General features: G+C 31.4%; 1 protein-coding gene across 2 annotated transcripts in view; it reads left to right on the top strand.

Annotated features, from left to right (window-relative positions):
* Ppp4r3b (protein phosphatase 4 regulatory subunit 3B) overlaps positions 1-23211 on the top strand; it is a 63185-nt gene that overhangs the window by 37761 nt on the left and 2213 nt on the right. Inside the window, exons 8-15 of one of the 2 annotated variants that reach the window (XM_027934309.2) lie at positions 1231-1362; positions 2942-3044; positions 6040-6081; positions 7960-8118; positions 11336-11505; positions 13423-13562; positions 13979-14142; positions 15532-15734. In XM_027934309.2, the coding sequence (XP_027790110.2) occupies positions 1231-1362; positions 2942-3044; positions 6040-6081; positions 7960-8118; positions 11336-11505; positions 13423-13562; positions 13979-14142; positions 15532-15734 (1113 nt within the window). Of the gene's footprint in view, positions 1-1230; positions 1363-2941; positions 3045-6039; positions 6082-7959; positions 8119-11335; positions 11506-13422; positions 13563-13957; positions 14143-15531; positions 15735-23211 lie in introns of both variants that reach the window. The other variant, XM_027934308.2, reaches the window with a different exon arrangement.

Raw genomic sequence — 23211 nt, 5'->3', positions numbered from 1 at the left:
ATCATTTTTTAGGCCTGCTCTCTTTTCCATCTACTTCATCAAACTTTCATTTACTAATGACTTTTAATCTCCCTAACCTCCTTTATTTTATGGCCTTAAAATAACTAGTGTTAACTTCCTTTATCTCATTTTCATTTTCTCTATACCTGTACAAATTTACATAAACATATTCAAACACAGATTTAATGTGTCATAAGGGGGTATGTGTCAATAATTGTCCCAGCTCCTTGGGAGGCTTAGACAGGAGGATTGCCTGAGCCCTGGAGTTGAAGACCAGCCTGGATAAGAATGCCGAGATCCTGTCTCTTTGGGGAAAAAAAAAAAAACTCTCACTACAAAACAGTATGCTATGTTAGGAAGGGACCATCCCTGTACATTTTTTCCTTGGTTCATCTCTTGATTGCATCATTTCCTCTTATGCTTGATTTATCTTATTTAGTAGGCCATACCATATATTTATAAATATAGCCTGGGTATATGACAAGCTGTGCCATATGGGTTTTGTAATTTCTCTTTGTGATGTTTGAACAACAGCAAAATAGCCTAATAATGCATTTCTCAAAACATTTTCCTCAAATCCACTGAGCTAATGTCAAAACCTTTTATGACATACCAATCACTTTTTGTCCTGTTATGCTTAGAATTTCTACTTTTTATCTATAGAATGCAAAGATATTTTGTATTGCCAGTTGCTTTCTGACTCTTAAATTAAAGCTAAAATAGCAAATCTACTTAATATTAGATAATTATGTAACAGTGTTCATCCACTCATCTCCTATAAAGAGTTACATTACTAGGTTATACTCCTTGTCTGTCATTTTTGTTTGTTTTGTTTTGCTGAGTGGTTTTCAGATTTTCTGTGTTTTAATATAACACAATGTGTGATCTACTTGTTTAGTCAACCTCTAAATTTATGCCTGAGGCTGAAATCTAGAATGAGAATCTAATGTAGAGCCTCTAGTGAACAATATTCACTATATTGTGTTTTTTATTTTCCTATAAGCCGGGGCATATTCTTTTTTTTTTTTTTTTTCCTTAATTTCTTTCTTTTGGAGTGATATTTTTTCAGTCTAGTGTTTTTAGAATTTTGAAAAACACTAGGAAGAAAAAAGTTTAAAGAAACTCTTGTGTTTGTTGTTTTTTCTTTATATGATTCTGATATTGTTCTTTCAGTTGGTATGTTTGTCTTATATCCAAACAGGGGTTTAATGGAAACATGTTTTCTTTCAGGATATTCTTCTTATTAATGTAGTAATTGAACAGATGATCTGTGATACTGATCCTGAGTTAGGAGGTGCAGTTCAGTTAATGGGACTTCTTCGTACTCTAATTGATCCAGAGAACATGCTGGCTACAACTAATGTAAGAAATCACCCTGATATTAAAAATTTTGACATGGGCAGTTTCACCTGGCTTTGATGAGATTTTGACAAATAGTAAATACCTTCCTTTGTATACGTAGTATTCAAGAAGCAGTGGTATTCTTGTAGCAATTCAGTTGCATCATATACGAGTTTTATAATTATTAAAATCTTGATAATCTGTTAACATCATAAAAATTCATACATGGCATTGTGAATATCATTGAAACAACTAAACTGCTTACTATAAAGTGATAAAGGGTGAATTTTACTTAGTTTTTATCACAAAAGAAGAATGTATTCTTAAGGATCTCTTTTCTTTTCTCTTTAATTTTGGCAGTACTAAAGGATTAAACCCAGCTACATCCCCAGCCCTTTTTATTTTTATTTTCCCTTGAAATTAGAGAATACGTACATTATTTTTAAATCTTTCCTAGTTTGTGGGCCCAATTGTGTGAAAAATAATGGCAAAAAGTCAAGATATTATTTTCTAAATTTAAACTATTAAAATTTAAAGAATAATTATAATTTTCATATTTTTGCATATTGGCTTAATAAATTAATTCAGTTTTTCAAATTTAGATAGGTATTGAAATCTAGGGCTCCAGATTTTAAGCACTTTACCAATCACATAGCACCAGTGTTCATGTCTGTATTTTCCTTCTTTTTTATTTAAACCACAGATGTTCTACCACTGAGCTCCCAGTCCTTTTTGTTTTTTATTTTGAGATAGGGTCTTACTAAGTTACCAAGGCTGGCCGCAAATTTGTGATTTCCCCTGCTTTAGGCTCCCAACTTGCTGGGATTATTATTGTGGTAGCTCATACCAGACTTCTTTTTCTTTCTTTTCTTTTTTTTTTTTTTTTTTTGTTTGTTTGGTTTTTTTGTTTTTGTTTTCTTTTTTTAAGTGTTTTTGGTTTTTCTTTAGAAACAGATCTTTTTCTGCTTTTGAATTATACTCTTTTAAAGATGAAAGAATTTTATACAACTAACCAAACATTGTTGGGCAAAGTGAGAATAGCATATACCTTAATAACCACTGCTATTCATTTGTTTCTTTGTTACATTCTTGGGAAAAGAATCAGGAAGCTACACAATAAGTAACAAATGATCAGTAGTGATTATTAAGATATATGCTGTTCTCATGTTTGGTTAGTTGGTTGTATTTTTTACCTCACAGTTACTTCGAGTTTATGTGTGGCAAGAACACTTTAAAGTCTAATTTCAGCAACTTCAGGTATGGAATACGTTGCTGTTATTGTAATTACCCTGTTGTATGGTAGATGGATTGTTCTTACATTTCATATCACCAGCATCTTTGAAAAAAAAAAAAACAATTGTTCTGAAAAACATTTTAGTATTCTATCGTACTTCCATTTTTATTTAATATATAATATAAAAGACTTGTTTTTTCATTTCTGCAAAAAAAAAATAGTATTAAAGTGACTATAACATTTTTTGGTTCTTTCACATTATATAACTAGTTTTTGGTTCTTTTTACCTTATCTTAAAATGTGTTGTTAATATATGACCTGCACTAATAATGCTTGAAGATGTTTTCTTAATTCTGTTTGTTTCAGAAAACTGAGAAAAGTGAATTTCTAAACTTCTTCTACAATCATTGTATGCATGTCCTAACAGCACCACTTTTAACTAATACTTCAGAAGACAAATGTGAAAAAGGTAGGTTCTCTTTTTATCTGCTTAGGACTTCTATTTTTAAATACGAGTGAAATAAATATTAAAACTAACATGCTGTTTACTTGGTGCTTTATGTGACAGGGAAATTACTACTGAAATATTTATACTGCAGTAAAATTCTTGATTTTCCTTGTTTCTGAGTGTCTGTGGAAGAGAATGATATAAAAAATGTGGCTAAAAGTATTACATACTGATAAAGAGAGAGAGAGAGAGAGACTTTAAAAAAGGAGACTGTCCCCAGAGTTAGAATAGATTATCTGGAGAGAGTTAAGAGCAAACAGTGTATTGCTACATTAGAAATCTGAGGGTACTGCTGGGGACAGTGGCACAAGCCTGTAATTTCAGTGATGCAGGAGGCTGAGGCAGGAGGATCAAAAATTCAAGGCGAGTCTCAGCATATTAGCAAATTCTCTTACAAAACAAAAAAATGTAAAGGAGCAAGTATGCTCAGTGATAAGGTATCCCTGGGTTTCATTCCCAGGATCAAAAAACAAAAACAATTCCGAAGAACAATTTAACATTATGTGAAAGCCCTCTTATTTCACAATGTCAGGGTCAGAAATTGATTGAAGGGTTAAACAAAAAGTTGATTAAAGCAAATAATGATGTTTTTTAATTTTGATTTGGTACCAGGCATGAACCCAGGGGCACTTTACCACTGAGCTACATCCCCAACCCTTTTTGTGAGACAAGATCTCACTAATTTGCAGAGGCTGGCCACCAGCTTGTAATGCTCTCACTTCAGCCTCCTGAGTCATTTGGATTACTGTCATTCACCACTGCACCTGGCTCTTCAAACATTTTCATTGAACCTGTAAATGTACACTCATATGCTAGTATATAGGGGCAAAGGGCTCTTCATGTGCATTTTTATTGTATTCCCTTATTATCTTCATTGCATAAATTATAACCATAATTTATAAGCTGCAAATTCTGGTTTCAGTTTATTAAAGGGGAGTGGAAACGTAAAGATATTTTTAAGGCAGTCCGAATACAGAATCCTATTACAGTTTTAAGTAGTATCTTCAGGTATATATTTAATTCGGCATCAGTTTTTAGTTGATCTCTACTATATCCAATTTAACTGAAGATATTCTAGCTATCTTAAATTTCATCAGCCTGCAGTATTTATTTACTGATTGGTACCAGGGATTGAACCCAGAGGTGCTTAACCACTGAGCCACATCCCCAGCCATTTCTATTTTTTATTTTGAGATAGGCCCTAAAAACTTAGTGAAACCCTAAGTGGCTGAGCCTTCCTAGCTGCTGGGATTACAGGAGTATACCACTGAGCCCACCTATTTAAATCATATTATGATGTTGCTATAACACATGCTAGCTTAAACAAAGGACTTAGATAAGTATACAGCTGAATTTGTGAAATCAGAAATTATCGGAGGCATCCAGACTCTGTGATAATGCCTATAATCCCAGCACCTTGGGAGGCTGAGGCAGGAGAATTGAAAGTTTGAGGCCAGCCTTAGCAACTTAGAGAGGCCCCATCTCAAAATTAAAAAAGGACTCGGGATGTGTCTCAGTGATAAAGTGCCCCTGGGTTCAATCACAGTACCAAAAAGAAGAAGAAGCAAGTATGTGGGGGCATACTAGAGTATTAGCAACTATCTTGAAAACATGGGAAATCAATTAAGAGAAAGTAAACAGAATTTTACAAAAAAATAAAAGTTGTAACAGACACACCCTATAATACCATAGATTTTTTTTCTGATTATATATCCCTATAAACATAGGGAATGTTTATGCATATACATGGTAGGTATAAGAATGTTACTGCACTGTTTGTTGTAGAGAATTGAATAAAGCATGGTATATTCATATAATGGAATACCATACAGAGTTATAGTGATTGAAATGAATCTTGATGTATCAACTGAGTAGTTCTCAAAAATATGAACTGAATGGGTACAAAAACACATCACAGAAGATTTTACTATAGGATGATTCCATTTATGTAAATTATAATTATTCAATTTAATGTTCCTTTTAAAGTAAAACACTTCTAGCATACAGAAGTAAATAGATAATAGAACAAATACTCATACTCTGTATTGGCTTTATAAAAAACTAACTTACTAAACTTCTTTTCAGATTTTTTTCAATGAAAATATGCCCCTTCAAATTCTCATTCCCATTCTATCCCCACTCCCCCATTCCTCGAGGTATGCTGAATTTGGAGTTTATCACTTATATTTGCATATGCTTTTTATATGTATAATAGAGCATTGTTTTTCATATTAAATTTATTCTGATTATACATATTAACCTGCATTCTTTCCTTTTATTTGATGCTGTTTTTGAGATTTATTCATATAAATACCTTGAGTTCTTATTTATTTTCAAATAAATAGCATTTAAAAATCTTTGCACCAGTATTCTCTTGTATGAGTAGGCTATAATTTAGCTATTCCACTTCTCATATACCTTTGTGTCCAGCTTTTTGCTATTAAAAGAATACTTCAGTATACATTCTTATACAGTGTAATTTGCTTTTCTGTGCAATGTGTTTTCCTATGCAGTGTACCTATATGTGCTTGATAAACTATATATGCCTGAAAAAATGTCCTACTTTATTTTTTTAAAGCATATCATTAACATGTGTTATTCCAGAGTTTTCAAATTTCTGTATTTTCTGTTTTTAAATATGTGATCCAGAGGATATAACAATATCCTGATTGTTAAATTCATCATTATCTGTCAGTCTTATCTTTGGTTATGGTCTCACTTATATTTTTATCAGAATACTTATCCTATGTTGTCTTTTAATAATTCCACATCTGCGCCCAATTTTTTGAAAGATAACAGATAGATGTATATAACTAACCAAGGCAGCCAGCTCTTAATGATCATTATGAAGGTTAAAGGTGATTGATTAAAGATGAGTTTTACATATTATAAAGTATCTTGGAGGTATGAGATATTGTTACTGAAGTAGTTAATTGTAATTTTTTTTTTTTATTAGATGACATAGTTGGATCTAACAAAAACAACACAATTTGCCCTGGTAAGTATAAATTCATATTTTCTGAAATAATACAAATTCTAAGTTATTTCTTTCTCAGAGTATAAAGCATTTATATAAGGCTAAGGAAAGCATATTTTCAACATAAAATAAAATCAAATAATAGGTTCACTTTTTTCTTTATTATAAAGAAGAAATTTCACCTGCTCCAATATAAAATATGGAAAAAACAGTTGTTTTTTTCTGTAAATTTGCAGTGTATTTTCTGTTATCGTTTTGAAGAAGGCATTATCTGTTCTTATTATCCTTGAACCTAAGTCTAAACATTGTTACTTCCTCTTGGAACAGGTATAATAGGTGTGGGTCTGGTAGTATTGAAACTATACTATGTGCACCTAGCTTTTCATCTTTTCTACCAGGTTCATCAAATTTCCTGAAGAGATCTGGGTAAGGGGATACATGCCTATAATCTCAGCCACTCAGGAAGCCAAAACAAGAGTATCACAATTTCCAGTTCAGCCTGGGCAATTTAAGGAGCCTCTGTCTCTAATAATAATGTAGAATGGGGTCTGAAGATGTAGTTCAGTGGTAAAGTATTTGCTTAGTATACACGAGGTCCTGGATTCAATCCCCAGTACCGAAAAATAAATTATATTAAAAATTCCAGGAGAACCAATTTCAAATAATTTAGAAATTAAATTGGGTTAGACAGAGATATGAGTAATTTCTTCACCTAATGTAGGAAAGGGTAAACAAGATATTTGTTAAACACCATGCATCCTTTTTTAAATATAATTGTAGAATTAAAAAATAAAAAATTATTTTTTAATGGTGAGGAATTTTGGCTGTGACATACTGGCTATTTATGTTGGGAATAAGTAAAACTTCTTACTTGCATTTAAAGTGGAAGCAATCTTTGAAATACCAGAATTATATTTTTTATGGCCATTTTGTTATGAAAAAGAATGCTGCTTTACTCCAAATGGGCTTATATTTCCACAGAGTATGTGCTTATCATCTTTTGTATTTAAAAAAAAATTGTATTTGGAGATGCTGATTTTTTTTTCCTATTTTGTAAGGCTGTGATTCCACAGTTTTCTCACAGTTTAATATTTCCTATTTCGTTGCCTAAAACATTTGTAATACAGCATAATTATCCATATAAGTCCTTAATACACATTAAAATTTGATAGCAATTCATAATCATTTCTTGAATTTACAAATCAAAGCCTCTTGAGGGGGAAAAGCACACTAGTTTATTTCAGTGGGCCTCTCTTTATGGATATCATGAATTGATGTTTTTAAAATTAATAGTTTTTAATGTAATATTTTTTCACTTTATATTCAAATAGCCAAAAATATCTTTCCCTTAGATGTGTTCAAAGAAAGCATAGTTGGAGCTGCAAGTGTAGCTCAGTGGTAGAGTGCTTGCCTGACACGTATGAGGCACTAGGTTCAATCCTCAGCACCACATAAAAATAAATAAAAGAAAGGTATCGTCTATCTACAACTAAAAAATATTTTTTAAAAAGCATAGTAATTTTTCTTAAGAGATTTGTATTGAGCACTTTAGACAAAACATTTGAAGTAATTCCTCTTTAGTATGAACCCTTTTATAGCATCGTTAATATTAATGATAATACTTACTAAGGAAGCATTACCAAGAAAACTCAGTGAAATGAAGGTTATATTACATTTGTAGATTCAGATTGTTTTCTTCCTGTTAGAAAATATCTACTTAGTAGATAAAACTGATAATACTTTCAGATAGTCCACCTAAGAAAAAGTATACATCTACAGCCTTCTTAATTGTCATAAAAACAGACAAGAAAATGGCTCTAATATATAGGATATAAGCTTATTTAGTCTATTTAGATGTATTATAATATTTTATTTTCATGAGATGACTTTCTTTTTTAGATAATTATCAAACAGCACAGCTACTTGCCTTAATTTTAGAGTTACTTACATTTTGTGTGGAACATCACACATACCATATAAAAAACTACATTATGAACAAGGACTTGCTAAGAAGAGTTTTGGTCTTGATGAATTCGAAGCACACTTTCCTGGCCTTGTGTAAGTAACAATTTAAATGGATATTCTGTAAAATGTTTTTTAAGAAACAACATTTTTGGTAGAGATGATAGCTAAACTACCATTTGAAGTTTTTTCTATTTATTTGTTGAGCAGTGTGTATGCTATTAATGAGATGATTGTAAGAAGTCCTGATCTTCTCTGTTCTTAAAGGGCCAGGGGAGTAGATTACAATGGTTCCCAACTTGAATCAGGCACCCATTTAGCTTAATTTTTGTTGTTGTACAATACAATGCAATGACAGCATTTCACTAATAGAACCAGGCCTGCCATCTTTTCCCTTTGCTCATGAGACTATCATGTTCTACTGACTTAATCTCCCTAACCTCCTTTATTTTTATAATCTTAAAATAGCCAATGTTACTATTAACTGTATACATTTTTTCCTTTTCATTCCTTTCTCTGTGCCTATACAAATTTACGTAAATATATTCACACACATAGGATTTTTTGTTTTTATTTGTACAGAAACTGAATCATATTAACATACTTATTTCTCTGCCCCTCAATACTGGTAATCTAGGTTAGTTGATATGGTATAGATTAATTTTTTTTCCTAAAGATAGCAGATCATTTCATAATCTCTTTCATAAACTGTTGTATCATTTTCTAGTGAATGGATTGCAAGATTATTTTTGCTTTTTTGCCACTCCAAACTACAGTTGTAAATAGCCTGATATACTAATTTTTTTATATGTTGGTTTATTTATTTATGTAAAATAGCTTCCCAGTAATAAGATTGCCAGGATAAAGTGCTTATATACTTCATAGTTTTTAACATATTTTTATAATTTTTTTAACTTAACATATAGCTGCCAGATTTCTTTCCCCAAAACTTGAAGCATTTGACAATATCCCTGTACTCTTATTGCCTTTTTAAAATGGTATCAATCTGATGATAATGTGGTATTCCATTCTTGTTTTAATTTGCATTGTCCCAATTTTAGTACAATATTCGTTTATCTCTGTTGTGAATTACATGTTATCTTTTTCTTAAGAGTTCTTTAACAAAAAATAGTTTATTTCCTCCTGGTCTTTGGGGTTTTGTTTTGTTTTGTTGATAGTTTTTTGTTTTTGCCTTGTTCAGGAAGTCTCCTATGTTCTAAGTATTCTTTTCAATTTTCTTCTAATATTTTTATTCTTTCATTTTTTACGTGTGTGTGTGTGTGTGTGTGTGTGTATAGTGCATCTGAAAGATGGTTTTGGATATGGTTTGAAGTGATGGTCTAGATTTGTTCTTTTCTAGATGGACAAGACAACCATACCAACACCTTTATTAAATAAACCACATTTTCCCCACAAAATTAAAATACCACCTTTATTAAATAGTAAGTTAAACAGATACATTTATGTCTTAATTATGGACTGTCTATTCTTTAATCTCATCAGTTGAAATAATAGCAATGTTTATTGTGCCATTATAATATGTCTGTTGTAGAGCTGGGCACAGTGGCACTCGCCTGTAAAAGGACTAGGGATTTAGTTCAGTGGTAAACTACCCAGGTTCCCAGTACTGGGAGGTTAAAATATTTCTATTATAAGAACCTACTGAGTACCCCCTTTTTTCTTTTTCATAATTTTCTTTGTTACCCTTAAGAATTTTTTCCTTGCGCAGTATCTTAAAAATTGTTTTCTTCAGGGGCTGGGGATGTGACGCAGCATAGAGCGCTCGCCTTGCACATGTGCAGCCCTGGGTTCGGTCCTCAGCCCCACATAAAAATAAATAAATAAAATAAAGGTACTGTTTCCAACTACAACTAAAAAATAAATATTTAAAAAAATTGTTTTCTTCAGTTCATCTTGATTAGAATTACTCTATTTGAATTTTAATTTTGGAAGCATTAATGTATTCATAGTAGATTTTCCCATCTGGTTTTTGATAAATAGTACTTTTTGATGATTGTGCAGTACTCCCATTAACATGGTTATATTCTAATGGAATGAATTTCCAATATTTAAATATGTTGCTTTAAATTAAAAGTTACATTGTAACTGTAGCTTTGCATGCATGTCATTTCATTCACAGTAGTTTATGGGTGCCTGATTGGTCACACCTTTGCCAGTTATTTGGTTTTGGATTTTTTTGTTTTGTTTTTTTAATCCTAAGTGAAATATTTTTTATCCTGCCACAAAAAGAGGTGATATTATAAGTCTAGCACTTCTCCCCACATTTGTTTGGTGGTGTTCCAGTTAACATACATTTATACCTTATGTAACCTGTTTCTATTTTATTCTCAAATATTTAAGCTTCTTAGAACAGGCACAACTGGATCATTTAACCAACTTCCATTCTTGAACAGACAATTGATGTTATCTGTAGAATAAATTAAGAGGGAAAGGTTACAATATCAGATACAAAAAAGATTAAAAACACAATCCTTTGTGTTCCCTAAAAATTTTAGTAATGATATTGCTACATTTATTTAGCTAGGAAAAGCTCGTTAAAAGAGAAATTTCTTTTTTAATATTTTAAAATATGAGAAGCTCATTGCTATTTTTTCTTTTATAAATATATTATTATCTACCACACTACGTGCTTTCCCAAGGAAAAATAGCTCATACAGTTGGTAAATAAGGGAATGTTATTATAATGTCAAAGTAGCGGTAATTCACAGATGGTTTTTTCAAGGCAGGAAGAGCTAGAATCCTGGGAGAGGAATTAAAACCTTCATTGGAACAGTTAAAAAATGAAACAAAAAGATTTTTTTTAGATATCCTGTATTGTCCTTTGGTGTATTTTCAGAAAATCTGGAAACATCTGCCTTCAGATTTCCTTCTCCCAGAAAGGCTATCTTGACTCTTGGCAGACTGTATACCATTCCTCTCTTGACCTTGCCCCCCAATTCATACTGAACTATCTTTACTGTGTCTACCAAGCACTGCTAAATGTTATCATCATCGTCATTTATAGGTTTTTAATATTTTTTTCCTTCTCTTTGCCATGGAGCTGACCACCTAAGTGAATTATTTATCTCCCAGATACTTTTTCCTGTGGTTTTCTTAACTCTGGCTATAAAGTTGTACCAGTTTTTACCTATCTTCCCTGAACTCTTTATTTTTCTCAAAACCCAATTGTTTTAGTGCACAATTTTACTTTTTGTTTTAGAAGAACGTATATACTACTTTATGGCAAAAATACTTCTAAAATAATAAATAATAGTAAAATCACCAGCTTATTCCCTTGTTTATATTTAATTAGGTGCTCTTCGCTTTATGAGACGGATAATTGGCCTTAAAGATGAATTTTACAATCGTTACATCACCAAGGGAAATCTTTTTGAGCCAGTTATAAATGCTCTTCTGGATAATGGAACTCGGTACAATCTGTTGAATTCAGCTGTTATTGAGTTGTTTGAATTTATAAGAGTGGTAAGTTTATATTAAAGAACTCTTAGTGATTATATGTAAAAGAATTAACTATTTATGAAGAAGTAATTATATGTAAAAGTAAAATAATGATATGTAAACAAGTGATTTCTTCATTCCCCCTTTTCTCCTAAAATTGTGATTCTAAGTGTCTTAGAATGTATTTCTAATAAACTAAAGTTTTTTTTAAAAATCAGATACTTTTATATTCTTATTTGCCATGTTGTTGTAGTTTAGTGTGTTTTGTTTTGTTTTTGGTGTGTGTGTGTGTGTGTGTGTGTGTGTTTTCGTGTGTTGCTGGGGATCAATTATAGGTCCTAAAAGTGAAATTCAGTGTAAACTGTTTTGTTTCTGTGGTCCTGGGGATTGAACCTAGGGCCTTCTGCATGCACAGCAAGCATTCTACCAACTGAGCTATATATAGCCCCTCAATTACTTAATTTTGTCAGTTCCATTTTTACTGGCCAAATGTTTCAGGATCACATTTGGCATATATGAGCATTTCAATCATGCATACCATTCATGTGATTTAAGGTAGTTTTATGTTATAGGGTAGTAATAAGAAAGATGGATAGATAAGATTGTGAAATAATTTGGTAGACATTGATGCAAAGTACATAAAAGATATGATGAGATCTTATAATTTTTAAGTTGGAGAGACCAGAAAGACAAGGAATAGATGTACTCCTTCAATTACCTTACTTTGCAGATGAGGAAATTAAGATAACCAAAATGATCAAGAGCTTTCATTTGATTAGTAGCACAATCAGTATTTGAAACTATGTCTCGTCTCAGTTTCAGGCAACAAAAGATGTGTCATAAAAAGACCTTGAGAGAGCTATATTTGAACTATAGGAATAAGATAGTACAACAAATTAATCATTACAACAAATTTACCTCTGCTGCACGTATACACACAGAAATTATTCCATCAAGGAAATGGCTACATTGTTGGAAAGAACAATTTTTTAAAAATGAAAGCTAGAAATTTACTCTCTGGTTGTTTCTTAATAAATGTGATTTCCACTGATTACATGTTATTCTCATATGAAGATTATTTGGCTAACTAGATTGTTTTTCTGAGAATATTAGTAAAGAAGGAATGCAGTTAACTGGCTCACTAGTATCTGAACCCAGGTTCATAGCATATTTTTTAATGAATCAGAGCTCTTTATATTCTTGTGTACTTTTTTATTAACATGTATTTTTTCCTATCTAATACTGACAAAATGATACGTTGGTTCACAATCCCATCCCTAGTATCATAATTGAATTTACATTTTTCTGAAAGTAAATTTGAGTAATAAATATATTGAATTCCCAAAATTATCCTTTTGGTCCATATAAAATAGTATATATCAGTAGAATTACAGATATGTATTTCATTGGAACTATGTGTGTACTATTGTCAAAGGAATCTGTTATTTAGATACAACATGCTATTTTCGTAAACAGAAGTCACTAAATTGATGTTAAAATATGATTTTAACATCTGCCCTTTAGTAATAAGCCATGTGCTCTTAATCAGAACACCCAGCCTCTCTGTCTCATTTTGTGTTTTTAGAAAACAGTATAATAAAACAAAATAGAATTGTGAGAATCAAGTGAAATTGTATGTGAAAGTGCTTTTTAAACTGAAGTGCTACAAAAATGCAAAAAATCAAAGATGTAAACTAAATCCATTTACTTTTCAAATGTTCTTTATAGTCTCCAAAAAGGGCTCCAGTGAATTGCTTCTCCTTTTCCCCAAGTTTTTTGTGGAGTCCTGGTTCATGTATAAAGAAACTGGGACATTTATTTTTGGAAAGTGATTTTGAAAAACGTTTTTTAAATCAGCTTTGGAACTACATTTTTTTTTTTAAATTTTTCTTCTAACAAACATTGTATTGTATTTGAAATGTAAATTTTGTGCTTATACAGGAAGATATCAAGTCTCTGACTGCACATATAGTTGAAAACTTTTATAAAGCACTTGAATCGATTGAATATGTTCAGACATTCAAAGGATTGAAGACTAAATATGAACAAGAAAAAGACAGACAAAATCAGAAACTGAACAGGTATTGCTGGAGTATACTATATTTATAGCTTACAAATTGAGTCCAAACATTTCCATAGTTTAGATTTTTTCATTTGAAATTTACCAAGGAATTTTCTGTCACTAGATAGGACAGGGTTATGTAAGAGAACAGGCTTTCCTCCTTACCCCAAATAATCTAGTAACTCCAAATCCATTATATGATGACTTGCTACCCTGTATGATAACTCAAGATGAATTTTTAGTTGAGTTTATAATATCTGAAAATATTTTAGAGAATTGGACTATATTTTGTACCATGACTGAGGTGATTTTGATATAATTTGCACACAGTTAAAATTACCTTAGTTTCTCTTGGAACTAATGTAGTCATGAATTTTAAATCATTACTCAATATTTGTGATATATTTCTTACAGTGTACCATCTATATTGCGTAGTAACAGATTTCGCAGAGATACAAAAGCCTTGGAAGAGGATGAAGAAATGTGGTTTAATGAAGATGAAGAGGACGAAGGAAAAGCAGTTGTGGCACCAGTTGAAAAATCTAAGCCAGAAGATGATTTTCCAGATAGTTATGAAAAATTTATGGAGACTAAAAAAGGTATTAACATTCTGAAATTTTAAAAAATTGTGCCTCCTTTTGTTTAGTACAGAAATTTATCTGTATGGGCATTCTTTTCATGTTTAATTTTTTTTTTTCATGTTTGGTTTTTATTTAGAAATTTTATCATCTACTAACACTTTTCCTTCTATGGAGTCTGGGCTTTATTCTACACTAAAATTCTGCTAGGGATTTTTATTACTAGATTATTTGAGGATTTCTGTTATTATTGAATAATAAAAAATATATAGATTCAAAGAAATATTCTGTAGTACTTTACCTTCACTTTTTAAAGCTTAGAAAACTGAGCTCAAAGAAATAACTTTGTTCTAAATTTTAAAGCTTTTATAAAACTTGCCTAAAGAAAATAATTAAGAAAAAAAGTTAAATTTCCCCCGACATTCAGATATGTCTAACTTGTTTTATAAACCTAAGATCTTATTACTTATCTTTCAGAATAACTAATCACTTTAATTTTATGTCCTCAGGAGTTGGCATTTTTGGAATACTGTCTTGCAGATATCATTTAAATGCTTAATAAAAATTTATATGTTAAAAGACAAAGCATTTCCTGGACTTATAAGGAATATGTACCTTTTGATAGACAGATTCTTCTTAATCCTTATAGGTACCACTCTTACTACTGTTGAAAGAAGCAGTAAGGCCATACTTTTAAGTATTGCAGCCAGTGTTGAGTGCCATGCTGTTAAGAATCACATACAGAAATAGAAGTAACTGGATATTAAAGGGGCTGGATGCTTATACCATAAAAGAAATATAAGGAAACTGGAATATTCAGGGAATGAGACACTGATAGACTTGATATAGATGTTTTAAGTATTAATTGTGGGGGAGGTTATTAGGTTTTAACAAGGAATAAAGAAGTATAGAGTCAGTGAACAGAAGACAATAAAAGGAAGAGGCAGACAGTAGACAGTTCATGAATCTTTTCAAGAAAACAGTACAACATTGTAGAACTCTAGCATAGAATGGCTGATTCTTATAAGAATCTTATATGATTCTTTTTTTTTTTTTTTAAGAGAGGAAGAGAGAGAATTTTTTAATATTTATTTTTTAGTTTTCGGTGGACACAACATCTTTATTTTATTTTTATGTGGTGCTGAGGATCGAACCCAGCACCCCGCACATGCCAGGTGAACGCGCTACCGCTTGAGCCACATCCCCAGCCCTCTTATATGATTCTTAATGCTCTGATGCTCACAAAATTAGATTTCTGGGACTCCAGGTTATACAGATATCACCATACACATGCTATCCTCTTAGAAAGCAAAGGCAGTGTGTTATTTTGATGTTTTAATTGTTATTTTCAAATGATTTGATTTAGCATTATTTATTGATATAGGCTCAAATTTTTACTTTTGCTTTTAGCAAAAGAAAGTGAAGATAAAGAAAACCTTCCCAAAAGGACATCTTCTGGTGGCTTCAAATTTACTTTCTCCCACTCTGCGAGTGCTGCTAATGGAACAAACAGTACAAACAGTAAATCTGTTGTGGCTCAGACATCACCAGCAAGTTCTAATGGGTCTTCTTCCAAAACTACAAACTTGACTACGTCAGTAACAGCCACCAAGGTATGTGAATTAGCACTACACAAAAACAAACTTTGCCTTTTCCATCTGTAAAATTGTTTCATGTTTACTGAAGAAAATTTGTAAAATCAGAGCAATTTCAGAGAGGAAAGAACTTAAACCATCAGAACATGATGGTTAATATTTATTTACTTTTCTTCAGATCTGAGTTTATCTGACACAAAATTGAAATACTCCTATAAACACATTGTGTGTTTGCTTCTGTTTATTATAAGAATGTTGTGTTATTAAAATGTTATTGACTGTAGAATCTCATTTTATTTAGCTATATCATAATATATGTAAGCATCCTTCCCCATCCCTCCCCATACCTAATTGTTTTTTTTAGTACTAAGTTGATTCTGATATTTCACTACTAGTTGTTGTATTTTACATTATTTTATTGAATAGTTAAAGTACTAGAATGTTTTCACACATATTGTCAAATTCATGTCCAAAGGTCTGTATCAGTTTATTTTCCCATCAGCAGTATATGGGTGTGCCTGAATCACTGCAGCTTTGTCAGTGTTGTTATAATTATTCTTAATCTTTTCCAGTTAGGTAGAGTATGTAATATCTCTTTTCCAATTATGTGTCACTTATTATAGTAGTAAGGTTGAATTCTCTCCTTTGTGTGTTGTCTGTTCATACTGCCGTTTAAAAATTGGTTTATATTTTTCTTAATGTAAATGAATCTTTGGTTGAGGATATTAAGAATATATCTGTAATTCTCACAGCAAATGTACTTCCCATTGCTTATTTTTCTTTTTATAAACAAATTTAAATTTTATATCAAACTATTCTATTGTTTATTTAGATTTTTCACTGCGTGAAACCATTCTTTCACAAAAAGAGTGACTTAAAAATTAAAATGCATTAGAATATAGGACATCAGTTTGTGTGTGTGTGTGTGTGTAGATAGATAGATAGGTATAGATAGACAAAACAAGGAAAATGTTATAGTAGTACAAAACTTAACTGAAGGAATACATCTTGTTTTGAACAGGAAATATACTTTTACTGTTTAGCAGAAATGTAGAATAACTTTTTTTATTGGTGCATTATAGTTACACATAATTTATTATGCCATGTTTGTACATGCACATAACTTAATGAATCATTCAGTATTGTATTGAGGTAGGCTTTTGATTAAAGATAACATAAGTAGCATTTTCAATGAGATTCTGTTTGAAACATTCAGGTTTTTTTAACTAGAAATTTTTAAAATTAATTTTCACTCTTCAGTAAGTATATCGAATATATCGATATTAGTATATCAAGACATTAAGAATATCTGCCATGGAATTTTACTGTGTGGTTCAAATCTTGGCTCTGCTTCTTTCTAGCTATTTGACCTTGAATAAGTTATTTATTTCTCCAGGCCTTAGATATCTGATTTTATATGGAGATATATCATCAGCACTTGCTTTATAAAGCTTGTTAAGAAATTTAAATTATTTAGTAAATGTATCGTGCTTAGATTACTGCTTAGCACTTTCTTTTAAATCAACATAAAACATGTACTTATTTTCAAAAGTCAAATACTGGTCACATTTATATTTTTTTAAAAAATCAGTACTATGTTTCTGCTATATATATATATATATATATATATATATATATTTTTTTTTTTTTTTTTTTTTTTTCTTCCCTTTTTGGTACTAGGAATTGAACCCCTGGGGTTTTCAAACACTGAGCCACATCCCCTTCCCTTTGTTATTTTTTATTTTGAAGCAAGCCCTCACTGAGTTGCTGAGCTAGCTTTTGGAACTTGTGATCCTCCAGCCTCAGCCTCCCAACTTGCTGTGCACCACAGCAGCTGGTGCTTTATATTCTTAATAGCTGTTTTTACTTTTGTAAGTAATATGTTATTGCTGCTGTGTTGTTTATCAAGTTCAGACATAATTTGTTAATTCCCTTATTATGGAATGAATGTTTAGCCTTCTTATTTTCACATTTGAATACTCCTTACAGCATCCTCACCTTTATTTCTCCATTTATCGTAATTTTTAAAAAAGTGTTTGATAAGTTTGTGATAATGAAGACAACATAAATATTGTTTATTTTATACTCTTCTGTAGTGTTAGTCTTTATAAATTTTCACTTTTTCTAGAGTAAACATCAGTACTGCCTTTTCTTTTGTTAAAATAGTTATGTGTCCATTGCTAATTCTGAAGGACTTTTCTTAGGTTATTTTTGTGCATTTTTCTCTTGAAATCTTTCATTCTGTGCCAATCTAGACTACTTGCTATACAGCCATTGTCTTGAGGCTTCCTTTTTTGCCTTTACTCTAAGACTTTATTTTTGCTTCTCTCCTGTCTTGTAATATTATTTGTTTCCCAAATCCTATGTCTCTGTTTTTTTCTTGATTTCCTGTCTCATTTTGATGGAGTATATCTTCTATTTTAAACTTTTATTAACAATTTAACTGAATGCAAAACCAGATTGGCAATAATTTTTCTTAAAAAAAATGAAGCTTTTGTTGTGCAGAGTTTTTAAAGACATTCTTATTCCTCATCCTTTTTGTGTGACTTTATTTTCTTCATGAAAGCATTTGGGGTTTTAGGGTTTTAGCCGTACATTTGAAAATTTAACAGTCATTCTTCCATTGAACAGTCATGTCCTTCTATTTTGGAACATTTTCTGCTGTTTCACTATAAGTTATTATTTGGATGGAGTCTTCTGGATTTGTCCTACTAATCATTTCTGTGTTTTCCTGTCCCTTTTTTTTGGTGATATTTCCTTATCCTTCCAGACAATTGTTTCAATTAAGTGCAAGCACAAATGTGTTTTCCAACCCTTTTGTCACTAACAACAGATTATAAAATATATTCTATGTCTTTTGGGATAAAAACAGTGATTGTTCTTAAAACACGTTAATTGCCCCATTACACTAGATTTTCACAAAATTTTGAAATTAAATAAGAAGTAAAGCACTAATTTAATTTGTTTACAATACTCTTGAAAAACTATGGCTACATTCCTTAAACATGTCAGGTTCTTTATCCCAGTGGCCTTTAGTTTAGCTATTTCACCACAGGTGTCAATTGATACAGTTGAAGATGGGCAAGACTTTAGGTCCTAATGAAATTTTTTTTTTAATATTTTTTTTAGCTGTAGACACTTTAGTTTTACATGGCGCTGAGGATGAACCCAGTGCCTCACACATGCAAGGCAAGCGCTTTACTACTGACCTATAGCACCAGCCCCCCTAATGAAATTTTTTAAAAGATACTTTTTAAAGATTTGAATGCTATAAAGACACAAAGCACTTTGTTATATACACATTTTCTGAGAAAAAATTTAGTAGCTTCTTAATGTGATTAGTGAATGCTAAAATAGATACTTCTTTTGCTACAGATTCACAGAAAAAAAAAAAATCAACCCTTCATTTTTTTTCATGTAAAGTTTCACTTGATCTTTCCATGTGAAAACATTAGAAAAACTCCTGCATAGACTTCAAAAGGATGAATATACCTTAATCTGTAGTTAAACCCTAATAATGGACATTAAAGTTATTTCCTGCTCTTTGCAGTTAGAAGCACTGCAACAATGTGACCTACAGTCAATCATTTCACATACATGTATTTTTCTACATAGAATGTGTTTATAATTCTGATAATTATTCCAAATGTAAAATAGGAATAAATGGATAATTTCTTAACCTAATAATATATTTCCATTACTAAACGCTAGTTTTGTACATAGGAAATACCAGAAGTATTCCCACTTAATCGGGAACATGACAAAATGCCACTAACACTGCTGTTGTTCTGGTGTATTGATCAAGGCAGTTAGGTGAGATAAAAGTTGTTAATATCAAAAGGGAAATATAAAAACTATCGCTTTGGTTTTTTGAAAATATTTAAAATTATGTGTTAGTAAGATATATCTTCTTTATTTCCTTCAGTGAAGGATGATTCTTGAATTCCATTTCAGATTTATTAACATTAAGAGTTATTTATATCATTAATGTTATTATATATTATACATACTAAATACTGTTCTCTAATTACTGGATGTTGAAGCATACTTGCATACTTCATCATCTAAGTAAATTATCACTAGAGGAATTGGTTTGTTTCAGAAAAAAAATTACATTGTCTCTTCATAATTTGTTAACTTTTGTTTTGTTAATGGTTTCTTTGTTTTGTATTTGATATTTTCCTTACATTTTTGGTGCTTCATATAAGTAACCGGATACCGTAGCGTAAGTCTATAGTCCCAGCTACTTGGGAGGCTGAGGCAGGAGGCTTGCTTGAGTCCAGGAATGCGAAGCCAACCTGGGCAACATAGCAAGACCTTGTCTCAGAAACAAAAAAGAAAAAGATTTAACAAGTTGTCATTCAGTAAAAGAAAGGATCAACAAATGATGTTATAAACTGGATATCCACATGCAAAAAAGTTATGGTGGATCCCTAACTCATACCATGTACGAAACAACTCAAAATGAATAAAGAACTAAACATAGGAGTTAAAAACATAAAACCCTGAGGGAAAACACAGGTGTAAATGTTCATGACTTTGGATTAGGCAGGGATATCTTAGATATGAAATACAAAGAAAAAAAACTAAATAAATTGAATTTCATCAAAATTAAAAACTAATGTGCTTCAGAGGATACTACTGTAAAGTGAAGACAACCTACAAAATGGGAGAAAATATTGCAAATCATGTAAGGAATTGGTACCCAATACCTCAATATAACAACCCAGTTTTGAAATGGACAAGTATTTGAATAGACATTTCTCCAAGGAAAATACATAAAATACATAAATATTTAGCATTATTAGCCAGCTAAGGAAATACAAAACTACAATAAAGTACCACTTCACACCTATCAGGATGATTGTAATTTTAACAAAAAATGGACAAAAGCAGTGTTGGCAAGATTGCAAAGAAATTGTGACCCACTTGCTGATGGGGAGGTAAAAATGCAGCAGCTTCGGAGTACAGTCTGGTAGTTCCCCAGAAAATTAAACACACAAGTTAACCATATGATTCCAGCAATTCCACATCCCAGTACATATTTAAGAAAACTGAAACATGTACATGAATGTTAATAGCAGCATTATTCAGAATAGCCAAAAAGTGTCCTAATGACTAGTTTAATAAAATGTGGTATATCCAAATAATGGTTATTATTCAGACATGAAGAGGAATGATGTGCTGATATATGCTACAATATAGATTAAACCAATCACAAAAAGCCATACACCACAAATCCATGGAAAAAAAGACCCGGACGGACCCTGGAAAGTGACTGTTAATGCGGTTTGAGACTTTTAGGAATAGGGGAGGGTGATGGAATTAGTAGTGATGGTGCATTAGTAATGATGGTTGTAATTTACTAAAATTGCTGAATTGTATACTTTAAAGGGGTGATTTGGACTTAGAGCAGTGCTTTGGGGGAAGGTAGTTTACTTTAGTTTAACCACCCACTTAGATGGCTCCAATGGCTTGGGTAGGAACTAATTGTTACAGCATAGCTAGTCTACCACATCTGGGAAGTATAAGCTTCACTGAGGTGTTCTGAGCCTGAAAAAGAAAGGGGGGTGGTGCCTGCTCAGTTTTACAGAATTAAGTTTATCCCATTTTCATCCTGGCATCTTACCTTTGCCCTTTACTTTGCCTGAAATCCCAAAGTTCTTTATAGAGTGATTTTTCTCTATAGAGTCTATTTTCTTTATAAATGGTGGTGATGGAAGAACACAGATTTCGTGGCTGTCAGAGGGACAGGATCAATGGCCCGTTTGTCTGTTTTACTTGTCTTCCCTCTTTTCCCCCACTGTTTTTGTACCTTTGCTGTTGAGTCTTCTGAAGTTCTCTAAGAAAAATCAATTTATTCTCATTTCTTTATCTCATTATAGATACTTAGTTCTGGTTTCTGTTAAGAGTTACCTTGTCTCTGATTTTTCTTGTCCAAATATTCCTTAGCTTTCCTATGCTATTTTTCCCTCTTCCATTTCTTTGAGGGTAAATTTCTTTCACTTCAGTGAAGTTTTAGAAGGCAGAAGTAAATGCATTTATTGATCTTCCAACAGCTATAGTCAATGTAAGTTCTCAAATTACACAGATGTAATGATTTTTAAAAATTAGTGCTAAGAAAAAACTAGATAAATTTATAGTGCAAAAATCCTTAATAACTTCACATCTTATCCATATAATATTCCACATACAAAAATGGTTTTCAACTTAATAAGAAAAATCATTATAAAAAATGAAATTTTTAAGAGAATACTCCTTGAAAACAATCCAAACGTCAACAGAAAATGTTTGATGGGTGAGTCCATACATTGGAATACAAAAGTTTTGAAAGAATAAAATGGAATTTATGTGCTAACATCAGAACCTTTCTACCATGTATTTTTAAGTGGAACATGATTGTGGGTACCTGTACTTATTAACAACTTGATATTTTAAAACAATAAATTTCTGGATGTATACATTAAAAATATGGAATCTATCCAGCTTTATAGGGTACATCTGGATTATATAAGCCTTTTGACTTCCAACATTTCACATTTTGTATTCTTATTTTTATTGTAAACATGATTTTTAAATGTATGTTTTTGGTATGTATATGCATTGAAATATGAATAAAATTCAAAATTAAATTGTTTTGGTGGGCTTTTCAGACAATTTATTAATCTTAAACCAAAAAATATCATTTAGGTGTTAACCATTTGAGACTGAAATATTTGTACATTATGGTACATCTTCTTAAGCATAATTAAAATGTATTGGTAACTCACAGTCATCTTTGTGAATATCACTGATGCCTTTTTATACTGCAGTTCTTCTTTCTTCTCTCCCAATTTGTGTGACTTAGAAACCAAATAACAGAAATAATGATAAATGGTAGCTAAGAGCACTTACTGAACACTACATACCAAGTACTCAGCCAAAAGTGCTTTATATCTTGTGTTTTCAATCTAATTTTCAACTAGTTCAGTGAGATCTAAATACTACTACTATGCAAATTTTACAGATGAAGAAAACTGAATATAGAGATATTAAATCATTTGCCCAGGTTTGTGCAGATATATAGTAAAAACATTGCAATTTGAACTCAAGACTACAATCAATGTATTAATATGCTGCCTCTTGCTTACTGGAACTTCAGACCACCTATGACTTTGCTGAGAAGAAGTAGGATTCTCACAAATATATTTAGTTCACAGACTTTCTAATAACTATTCTAGGTGCTCAAAGCCCTTTTTTGATGAACAGTAATGTTTTACTTAGGTTCTGATAAAATGTTAACACCAGATGCCTATATTCTTAGGTATGAAGAATGAGTTATACTTTAGCTGTATTTGTTCATCCACTACAGGTCTGAAGGGTTTGAACTAAATAATGTTTACAGTTAAGAGGGCTAAGTTTCATGGAATTGGTTCAAAGTAATTGCAATTCTGTGGACTGCTACAATTTTCTGGAGAGTACAGAGCTTCAATTGGACTTTAAAAAGGAGTCCGTT

Source organism: Marmota flaviventris, chromosome 14, assembly GCF_047511675.1.
Source record: "Marmota flaviventris isolate mMarFla1 chromosome 14, mMarFla1.hap1, whole genome shotgun sequence".
Lineage (NCBI taxonomy): Eukaryota > Metazoa > Chordata > Mammalia > Rodentia > Sciuridae > Marmota > Marmota flaviventris.
This window is presented reverse-complemented; position numbering and strand designations above follow the sequence as displayed.